This window comes from Lathyrus oleraceus, chromosome 7, assembly GCF_024323335.1.
Source record: "Lathyrus oleraceus cultivar Zhongwan6 chromosome 7, CAAS_Psat_ZW6_1.0, whole genome shotgun sequence".
In the NCBI taxonomy this organism is placed as follows: Eukaryota; Viridiplantae; Streptophyta; class Magnoliopsida; order Fabales; family Fabaceae; genus Lathyrus; species Lathyrus oleraceus.
The window spans coordinates 32,624,970-32,636,778 of record NC_066585.1 but is presented as its reverse complement, the minus strand read 5'-3'; the positions used below and the strand labels follow the sequence as shown (position 1 = coordinate 32,636,778).

General features: G+C 34.6%; 1 protein-coding gene across 1 annotated transcript; it reads right to left on the bottom strand.

The window, feature by feature from the left end:
* Nucleotides 1-6,656: 6,656 nt before the first annotated feature.
* LOC127108395 (ATP-dependent 6-phosphofructokinase 3) lies at nucleotides 6,657-10,471 on the bottom strand. The gene is made up of 13 exons (XM_051045856.1): nucleotides 10,097-10,471; nucleotides 9,889-9,935; nucleotides 9,745-9,784; nucleotides 9,140-9,202; nucleotides 8,918-9,055; nucleotides 8,587-8,745; nucleotides 8,446-8,499; nucleotides 8,256-8,324; nucleotides 8,000-8,129; nucleotides 7,664-7,929; nucleotides 7,432-7,480; nucleotides 7,138-7,292; nucleotides 6,657-7,045 (listed from the first exon to the last, which is right to left on the bottom strand). The coding sequence occupies exons 1-13, from the start codon at nucleotides 10,196-10,198 to the stop codon at nucleotides 6,899-6,901; spliced, it is 1,419 nt and encodes a 472-aa protein (XP_050901813.1). The 5' UTR covers nucleotides 10,199-10,471; the 3' UTR covers nucleotides 6,657-6,898.
* Between the last annotated feature and the right edge of the window lie 1,338 nt (nucleotides 10,472-11,809).

The following is an 11,809-nucleotide window of genomic DNA, read 5'->3' as shown; positions in this document are numbered from 1 at the left end:
GGGCGTTAACCGGTTAACACTGTTGCAGAGTGAAAAATTATTGTTTTTAAATGTGGTGTACCTAATTGAGGGTTGGCCTATGTTGCCTATGGTGTAATAGGGATAAATTCCCGCTGTTTTGAGCAGTATATGCAATATTGAAATGTACTAATATTGTGGTTGTTGTTTGGCATAATCTGACATGCTTATGTGATGAAAGATTGATGATGTATAATGATGTACATGATGCTGTGAATGTATATATGATGCATGTATGTGTGAATGGACTGTTGTATGGCTCAGAGTGTGAGCATATGTTTATTCTTGAATTATTGTTGATGTTGCATTGCTAGATGATTAGCATGCATGGCATAGCCTTCGGGGCTGTAGCTAATTCCCATAGTGAGGAATTAGTGAGTGAACCATTGTGGGTTTGTTGTTGATGTTTGCATACCAGATGATTAGTGTGCATAGTCTAGCCTTCGGGGCTGTAGCTAATTCCCATGGTGAGGAATTAGTGAGTGAGTCACTAGGTCTCAAATGAGTGGGACTAGTGAGCTTAGTAGCCGTATCTGGAGGGATCGGTGAGCTTGAACTATATGTTCGAGAATAGTCGGTACCGCATGTGTAGAGTCTCATTGCATAAAATATGTATGGCGTATAATATGAATGGATGTGTTCCAATATTATACGTGTGTTGTGTTGTTGTTAAGTATGATTTGAGATTATACTGGTATTGTATATTGATGTTGAGTATGATGTTTAAGCCAATGAGCTATTACTGAATGTGTATTGCAATTAGGGTGATTGATGTGTTAATTACTTGGCATCACATGTTGTTTTATAATGCTTATTATATTGATTGAGGAACTCACCCTTACAACTGTTTTTCAGGTAACGAGAAATGAGTTGAGTAGAAGCAAATGCTTGGAGTCTAGTGTAGTCTCCCTAGTGGGTCATGCTCTGATAGATGTAACATCGGGCGGGAACACTTTGATTATTATTGTTGTTGTTATTGAACTAAATTACATGTGATGTTACATGTTTTGCATGATTGAGTTGATCTCTATCCGCTGCGTAATTGTGCAAATACTTTATATTTAAATTAAATAAAAGAGCATGATTGTTATATTGTTTAAATGGTGTGGAATGTTTGTGTGACACCCTTGGTGCACTATTACTCTGATTATATGTTTATTATTTAATAAATTTTTGGGGTATTTTAGAAGGGTGTTACATGAGCTTCCAAGATTTTAAAGCTTGACAAACACCAATTGTCGAGGTAACTCGTAAGAACACTGATCACCTCCTGGAACTCAAATGATTTCCTCATCTTATCATGATAACTCTTATGGTGACTCTGCAAAAAGCTTTCATATTATTTTGGATCATCTTAATCTTCTCAGAGGTTTACTGCACAATTGCGGGTCAAGTACAACACACTCACTTGATTCATACCAACACAAAGGTGACTTACGCCCCCTACCATACAAAGCCTCAAACGGTGTCATTCCAATAATTCAATGGAAACTGTTATTGCAAGTCAATTCGATCAGCGGCAAGCACCTATTCCAAACACCTCCTTGTTCTAGCACACAAGCCCTCAACAGATCCTCCAATGATTGGATAATCCTCTCAGTATGACCATCCGCATGCAGATGATAAGCGAAGCTCATATTCAGTTTAGTACACAATGCTTCCTGCAAAATATTCCAAAACCTTGATGTAAACCTTAGGTCTCTATCCAAAATAATGCTCAATGAAATACCATGCAGACTAACAATCTTCTCAATATACAACTCAGCTAACTTCTGCAAAGGATAACTCGTCTTATAATGAGTTATATGCATATTTGTTGAGTTGTGATTGGTTGATGCGTATGGGTGTGAGAATGTATTTTGATATACTGTGTGAGATTGTGTAGAACATGTTGTGTTTGACATCCTTTCTTGCAGAATATGCCCGTTATTATTGTTTTTGATTTCTCACCCCATTGTTGTTGATGTGGTTTGTGTTCCTCTTCAGAGTACAAATAAGCAGATAACTGAGTAATTTCTTAGAGTTGGAGGATGGTGAGAGGTTGTTTCTTCTTTTTTCTTTCTGTGTTTTAGTTTACGTGCTCTAATATGTAACAATGGGGAAAATTTGTGAATTATTTTCTTGTATTTTCACTAGAGAGTTAATGTACATTCTCATGTTCAATATTTTGTGGTTTTTAGGAGATTCATTTATGAGTTTGATTATGGTATAAAGTGCATTTGAAGTTTAAATGATTTAACTAATGCATGCTTTATTATGAGAAATTCAGCTGCGATGATACCCTAAGTGAAGGTGAACATGCGATGACACCCTAAGAGAAGACGTTGATTGTTGTTTTATCTGATAAAGTGTTATAGAGGTTGTATGTTTAGAAAAGAGAATGTGTGACATCATATTTGATTGTGTGAATACTCTGATTTTAATGTATATTTATGCACGGGGAAAATATGGTGTTACATATTTTATGGAACGAAAGAGGCAACTGATGACAATAGCTGCCTTCGGTGGAATTAACCATGGGAAGAAAGAGATTTTGCGGTTGTATATCGACCATTTCATGCAGATAGTTATGAAACTAGAATTAGCTGAAGAGGGCCTCTCAAGTTCCGGATCTTCGAGAACACCCTGAGGCAGAATAGCTCTTCTAGGGAGAAATTATGATGTAGGGAGACCCATTGTGTAAAATATTTGTTGAATAGAGTGTAACCTTTCATTAACCTTGAGGAAAAGCTTATCGCCCGACTTGACAACCAGGAAGAGGAAGATGCAGGTTTTGGCCAATCATATGGAAAACATTCTAACATACGAAGGGGGGAATCCTATCGCGGCACGACAAGTGCACCCCTATGAACACTTCCCGAGAAAATATATACCAAGAGTTTGCCAACACGAAACTCCGAAAGGTTGGGATTAAAAATCCTTTTCTGTTAGGGAATCTTCTTGAACTGACAAGACGAAATATTGTCATTTTCACAAGAGCCGTGACCAAACACCAATGACTGCATCCAACTAAAGGATTCCATCGAGAGTCTGATAAAGAGGGGTCGCTTATTCAAGCATATCAAATGAGACAAGATGGGAAGAGAATAGTCGCCAAATAACAAGCCCCCTACAAAGCTATGGATGTCGTGACCAAAAGAGAGTGGACTAATAGGGAGGATAAATGAGCAAGTAAAGGGAAGCGTCAACATATTCATGTTTAAGTAAGATATTTTGATTAGTGAAATGTTGAAGTTATTATTTTTTTATTGCATGCTTTAAAAAAAAGAGAAAATGGATAATTTTGACTCAGTCAATATTTTATCAGTAGAATTTATAAATTTTAACTAAAATTTTCTAAAGCAAATGACTGTTTAGAAATATTGAAAACAAAGCCTTATGTTTACTAAAAATAACTTTGCACAAAGTTGTATCTTTGCAAGTGATGAACCCCTGTCATACCATAAGTAGTCTAATAAGTAGTTAATCTTTTAAATAGTTTTCATTATTTTCAATTATGGAATAAGTTTGGTCGTAGGATTTAGTTTAGGAGGGAAACACTAGTGATTGGAGCTATCTAAAGTGGGACTACTACATTTACTAATGCATGTGAATAAAAAAATAAAATAAAATGAAAATGCAAAAGAGTGTGATGAAACTGGATGAACGGTGGGTATTGAGCCCTAAGTAACAAGTTGGACTTTACAAGTGAGATCCCGTCAGGTGAAAACGTGGAGTACCTAGCAAAAGAAACTTAAAAAAACAATGCAAGTAGAATCCCCAAAAGCTCAAAAGAGAATAAAAAACTTGTGAAATAAAAGCTAGTAATTTCCCTTCTAAAACTGAAAGTAAAGTCTTAGACTGTAGGAGAAAATAACCAAACTAGAATTTAAAATAACTATCTTTAATGAAGACTCCTGACATGAGACTAGGCCTCAAATAAAATATGACTTGAAATGTTGAGTTTTGTTAATGTTTGAATACAGTCCATGTAAGGATTTTGAGTTAATGAATGTGTTGCGGGTAATTAGACTTTCTTAGTTATTTATCTTCTGTCTATCTATTACATCACCTGAGGACAGGTAATAGTTTAAGTTTGTGGATGTGATAACTCATTATTTGTGAGATACTCAATCCCTTAATTATTGATTTTAGTAAATATCATTAAGATAATTAGAAGTAATTAGTTAGGTTTTAATGCTTTTAGCTTGAATTGTAGCGGAGCACACTAGGTGCTCATTTTTATGTGTTTTATGTATTTTGTGCATGTGTAAGAAATCTCAGGTGACAATCTCTAGCACGTCAGGAACTTCATACCTCAAATTAGCAGGCCTTTGAGTCAGAAGATGCTGAAAGGGGTGGTTGATCTCAAAGTTAGAACCAACGTGACAAAACTATGAGGAAGGATGCAAAAGATTAGTTAAAAAGTTAAAGGGGTAAGAATGAGTACTACATGAAAAAACTATGCCAAAATTGAATAACATAATCGTTACACACTACTTATCACTCTACACAACAGACCTGTCAAGATACGAGTTGTCTCCTACGGGCAATATGTACTTCTCCCAATACTAGTACGAAATGATAAAATAAGAGAAATATTTTGAATTATATGGGTCAAACCAAAAGAAAATCAAGAGGCACATGATTCACTGTTGAGGAAAAACCTTAAATGCAATAAGTTTATAAAAGGATCATCTTGTAGAAAGAGAAAAAATGTTTAGAAGTTGAGAAAACTTGAGAAAAACATTAAGGATAATACGAAAAAAAGGTTGAACCAGAGTTTGAGACACCAAATCCTCCATTACCTTCGTTGAAGAATGTAATTCACTCAGGCGTGGCAGAACTTGCCTCTTGTTGATTGAAGATTGCAAGGAGTAGGGGTGTTACTCTTAGGTTTACATTTCTTTTTCAATATTGTTTAGAAATGTTTAACCTGAAAACTTGTGCTGTTATATTTGTTATATTTTCCTAGCTCACAATGAGTTAAACTCCATATGTTGAACAACGTGAAGTTTAATGCGAAGTAGTCTTTTGTGTGAAATATGTGATCTTTAGTGATGCTTTTTATCATGTGATTTATTGTCATATATTTATCATTTTAGCTTATCATATTAGAAATAAGTAAAATCTTGTTAATGTTGAGGAATCTTTTAACATGTGAAACTTATGATATAGTTGAAAATAGTATAATAAGAATATTTGCTAGATAGTTATTTTAGGCATGAAGAACTACAACCATAGGAGAAAGTATAGTTTAAGAAATACGTGCAATAATATAATGTGAGACATGAATTTTTGCCTTAATTAGTTGCATTTATTTGATGTTGTAGGCATACACCATTAGATAACCTGCTGATGAAAATCATTGAATGGAACGTTGCTCAACATGCCTTTTATCTTTGTTCAAACTTCTTTAATCTTATACTTTAGTGTTTATCCTTTGAAACTATGGCACAACAATCATTATTGTTTTTTGTTTATGACTATTCACAGGTTTACACTTTGAGGAATCAATTTAAGTTAATTTAATTTTTATGGGAACGATACTCTTACTCTTCTATCACTTACTACAAGTGGACCGCGTATTCCTGCACATGTGTCTAATAGAAGAATCAAAGTAAAACACAACTATCTGTCCTGCAAAAAGTGAGTGCGGGATGGGGCAGCTTCGCAGACACTGTACCTTTTAAGTTTAAAAATACAAAAAAATATATATTATTGCCCGCACCGCAAAAGCTTGTAAAAACGGGACGAGGTGGGACAAACACTTTAAAGGGTGCATGTCTAAAACCTTAATTCGTCCCGTGAAAAAGTGTGTGCAAAACGGATATGTCCGGCAGTTTGATTCTTTTTGTCACCCATAACTTAAACACTAAAAGTTAAGCAATCCGATAAATTAATGTAGGGGTGAAATTTCACCTATTTCAAAAAGGTCAAATAGAAGAGTAAAAATCGAATGGTGAATGGTTAGTGTGTAAAAAAGATAAAATTAGTTTTTTTTTTTGAAAAATTATAATTATGGAGGGATAGTAGGGCAACGTTTTGAAAGTATAACAGGTATGCAATTATAATTTTTTTTTACAATTATCTAAAATTACGTGAATGAGATGATAAAAGTCTCTTTCAATTTAATCAAAGATTTTAGGTGATAATTGAATTTTGGACACACATCAATATTAAATTTCTTAAACAAGAGTTTTGCTATCTATTACAGTTTCACGATTCGAGAAATTAATTTATCCAAAAAAAAAAATATTTGATTTATGATATACTAATATAAAACTTCATGGAAACTCATTTGAAAACAATATTAGAAAACAGACCCTAAAATTGACTGAGTTTTACATGTTGTCTAATTTCTAGAATTAGTTTACTTTTCAAACATCATGACAATTTTGAAGCCATCAACGCGTATATGACCAACGTGAAAGCATGACTTTGACTTGCGGCGACTCTAGGTCCACATAACTTATTAAATGCTTACTCTATAGTTATCTACTTCACTTGAGTCATTTTCCAAGTTCAAACAATTCCATCCCTGTCCACATTTGTGTTTCATTTTTCTAACATCTACATTGACCAAGTTATATACTTGGAAGTTAAATCTACCACTAAGTGAGTCATGGATAAGAAATTGAAACAAAAGCTCTAGTAGATGAATCAAAACTCTTTCAAATTCAAATCATTATCATAACGGACAAATCATAACAAAAGAATACATATTTCTCATGTAAGGTTGAGCTTTCCACATACATCTTATGGATGTGAAAAGGCAAAAAATAAACTAATCATGTATACATAATTTACAAGTTACTGTTACAACACAAGTTAGCAGCTAAAATGGTTAGACATAGTGATAAATACTCAACACAAAATGATTGTATGAACAATGCTCATCCTACAGATTAAATGAATCTTCCTCTTCTTTCATATTCTCTTCAACGACACTCTTAGCAATCAAAAAACTCGGTTGGTTTGTTGAAGATAAAAGCCTAGCCCACATTCGATCTGTGATCACTACCGTGTTCTGTCCTTCCGTGATTCTCTGCATTACACAGCAAAGACATTATCAAGTTTTAATAAATAATTCTTATCTATTATGCAGAAGTAGAAATAAATAATATCGCGAACTCTCACATTAAAAGGTATATAAGCTTGTCTTCCATGCACAAGCCCACTAGTAAAACCAGTGTAACCTGCCATTGCTCCATGAACGGCACTTTGACCAAGAAGTGTGCAGTACACGTTGTCAGAAGCATTGCTGGGAACAGCTCGAATCATATAGGTAGGATCTGTCAATTAGGAAAAGAAAGGGTGATTCTTGATATTTCGGTTATTGTTTCTTTCAATACATAGATATTTGTACTTATATGTGTGTGTGCCCGCATACACGCACGCAAATAAATCTATTTAGTTTTCGTTTTTACCAACCTATATATTTGAGAGTTATGCCCATTGTCTTCTGTTTAGCAAAATGATCCTGCAACATCGAAGATTCAAAATGGTTATTATAACCGGGGTAGAAAAAGCATTTATTTCAATTACAAAATATCTACAAACATGTCAGATTTCAATCTGTATTAGAGAAATAAATAATGGGAATAATACATTTTAAAGATCACATTGAGATAACCAGCACAAACAAATAAGAAATAATCAACACCTTCATTTTCTGGGATATCCATAGCCCGACATCTTGAAGAAGTTTGTTTCCGGAAGCATCTTGCTTGTGCATGGCTTGGATGCTCTCTGTAACAAGTTCCTGTCCTGCACCTTCAGCAATTACAATAACCATGTGACCGTTTTCTTTTAGTCTTCTCTCCGCAAACTCAAAAAGTCCACCCGGACCTTCAAGGTAAAAGGGTGTCTCTGGGATTAAGCAAAGGTCCACGTCCCGACTTGCAAGGGTGGCATACATTGCAATAAATCCTGCACCATGCATCCAAAATTAGCCAGCAAGATGTTAAGTGCAGGCATTAGAAGCAATCAGGAAACATACCACTGTACCGGCCCATCAACTTTACAACACCTACGCCGTTTTCAACACTTTCAGCTTCAACATGTGCTGCATTTATAGCACGCTGAGCCTCCTCAACAGCTGTGTCAAAGCCGAAGGACTTGTCAATAACCTATTAAGCCAGAGACAACAGAAAATCATCTACAAGTTAGCCATGCTAACTGTAGTAAGCAATAAACAGATTCAAACTACTTAAGTTGGAATAATAGCACGAGGAGGGGAGAGTAAAAAGATTTACCGGAATGTCATTATCTATGGTTTTAGGGATTCCTACAACTGCAACCTTGAGGCCACGCTTTCCAATTTCCTGTGTCGATAACCAGGAAAGTATTGTTAATAATTTCTATTTTGATATCACGATTGTTTAAGGAAAGTTCATTAATATTTCTAAGCCAAACAGCATCATACTAATTGTTATATGTATATACCTCAAGAATTTTATAAGCACCCCTCTGAGTTCCATCTCCTCCTATTATATAAACCTGAATTCGACCAGATTATAAGTCTGATATACTGCATAGTTAAGAACGTGATATTATACGTTCTGATAAATAGAAGGAAAGACAGACCTGGTTGATTCCCCTATCTTGAATACTATCAACTATCTTAATTGTGTCATGTCCACCTCGTGATGAACCAAGGATAGTTCCTCCACGCTTATGTATATCATTTACGGTTTTAGGAGTTAGAGGGATTGTATTGTGAGCATAGAAACCCTTGTATCCTCCCTGCACATCACAGCACCTTTTTATGTTTAGAGACTAATAAACTCAGAAAAGCTAAACTTTGAACATTTTCATTTATAATGATTGCGTTACTCTTTTTATGTTCATTTTCATGTTCATCATTGTATGAAATCCAAACAAGAAGATAAAAATGTTTTTATGAAGATTCACTTACACTGATTCCTAATACTTTCTTGACGCCGTACATATGGTATAGACCACATACTAACTCCCTAATAACGGTATTGAGACCAGGACATAAACCTCCACATGTTACGATGGCAGCCTGAACTTCATCTGATTCGAAATACACCTGAATATCCAATTTTTTACGGTCATAATTAAATAAACACGAGAAGGACCCTAAACAGATAAACTCACACGCGTGGAAACATACCTTTTGACGAGGTCCGGCCCGCCGAAAATGTATCCCTCTTGGACTATCTTTGTTAGCAATAATCTGTTAAAAATAAATTACATAAATTAAAATGCTTAAGTAAACTAGTGTATGGTTCCTTATCGCAATTGAAATTAATTAACACCTCCAAATCCAAATTTTACCACAATTCTGAGAAGTTAGATACTCTTGTCCGTCATAATAACATTTCATCGATACAATTTTCTTTATTAATGATAGATTGTGATCCGGTTGAACCTAGTGGTGTATAGTTGTTGTATATAAATTACCTTTAGTTTCGATTCTCAAACAATGTGTAACTATTTTGGTCAATCCTGAATAAATTGCTTTCATGGGAGATAATCATGTTCGAGGTAAGATCAAACACTAAACATGATCACCTTTCTCACAAGACAAACTTTACTTCCCCGCATTCATTAATACATTTTAAATGAATACAAATTCTATCTTAATGATATTAAGATTATATAGTACTTTCATTTACCTCACAACAAAAATTCTCCATATACACAGCGTTAGAGATAACATAAAGATTGCTACAACAGATAACCGAAAATTTACCCCAAAATAAAAGAAAATATAACCTTTTCAGGAACACTATCATCCACATGCACGAAATACTGCCTGGAAGAATAAAATCAAAACTAATTAAATTAAAATTATAAATTAAGTCAAAATGAAATTATAATAAAAGCAAATTATACAAACATGAAAAAGAAAAAGCTTACTTGACGACTGAATAAGCAGGATTATCTTGCAACGGATTAGAATACGTCTGGAAAACACAAATTAACAACAAAAATTTTATTATTTTTCTTTCCGAGTTGAATACAATGATGATAGAAAAATCTATACAGAGAAAAAGCATGATTTAACAGGACGCATGAGAAAAGCGTAAAGAGAAGAATTCGAAAAGGAAGTGGAACGACGACGTACTGGTAATTCAGGAATGTAATCGGACAAATGAGGGACGTCTTCGAGAACGTAACCGGCGGAGCCTCGAATGATTTTAGGCTTTGAATTTGGAGAAGAACCCATTAGTATAGTCAGTAACAACAGTAGCAGCAGGAAGAGGGAGAGAGAAAGAGATAATGGAGTTTGTATTGAATTGAAAATGTGGATTTGCGAGGATGGAAGAAGATGCGTGAATGTATCGTGTTCGAAGGTTTAACGAGTGGTTTAGAAGGGAATGGTGGTATTTATAGTAAACGTTGTTGAAGATTGCTGAACCCGAATCAAGGTTCTCGAAATTCACCGTTGCTTTGGTGTTTTCTTGCGGATTCTTTTTTTAATTTACGGTGGAAAAGAAAGTCAGGTTAGTAAATGAAACTAAAACAGGTGGCGCCAAAAATTTAATTGATATACGTATCTACACTTAATCATAAAGGTTTGAAGTTGATAAGAGTGATTTTAATTTTAATCATCTAAAATAATATAAACTAATGATGATGAAAAATTTTAGATGGATAGTGCATAATAATTAATCTCTTTTTTTTGATAAAATGCAATTGAAAACTAATTATGTTTCTTTTTATGTGGTTTTTTTTCACTTTTTATGCATATCAAAATCCTTAAAAATTAAGATTATTATAAATAAATTTACAATTAATATTTTATTGAATTTTGAAAATATTAAATTTATACTTTTTTGCCCTATCTTTACATCTACTTATTTATCATATTAGCGACAACGGTAAATTGTTTTTTCTATTTCGTGTCTGATATCTTGATGATGGGACCATCATAGGAGATTCAGAGGAGATAGCAAAAACCTTTGACATCATTCAGAACACTGGTACAGGATTATGCCTTGAATTGAATATTCATAAAAGTGAGATCTTTTATCCTTTTTGTGATGGTACTAAACTTTGCAGGGAGTTGTTTCCTTCAGGCATTGGGAGACTGATGTTGGGAATGAAGTTGCTTGGAGGGGTTGTTAGTCGATATGAAGGCTTTATCGAGGGGTTGTCCATGAAGAGAGCGACCAAGGTTGTTGAGTTAATTCATCTTCATTCACAACTAAGGGATCCTCAAAGTGAACTTCTTCTACTTCGTTCTTGCATGAGTGTCACCAAACTCTTTTTCTGGACTTAGAATGTGTCAACCTTATCATATGGAGAAAGAAACTATTTTGTTTGATAAAGAGCTACAAAAGGCAGTTGAAGACATCGTGGTTGGTGGATGTCTTTTTTTCGGGTACCTTCACTGGAGGGTGGCTTCTTTACCTATTAGAGTTGGGAGATTGAGTTTGTATTCTACAGTAAAGGCTGACAGATACGCGTTTGTGGCTTCTAGGGCCCAATCTTTTGTGTTACATGTTCATATATTGAGAGACAAAGGATATGTGGTGTGGACTTTGATCATTAAGAACAGATGAAGAAATGCTTAAGGAATTTGAATCTGAAGATCAAACTCTAGATCTGAAGATCACTTCTGAAGACTCTGCCTCTGATGGAGATCCAAACTCTGAAGAAGTCAACTCTAAAGAAAGTTAGCCTCTGGTAACCCATACTCTGAAGCTTCAGAAGCCAAGAGGAGAACTTTAATGTGATCAGCCTCTAAAGAGTGAAGTCTGAAGAAAAGTCAGCCTCTGAAGCAAAAGCTCTTCTACCAAGGAAACTCTGAAAGACTCAGAACCTTTTTTGATCA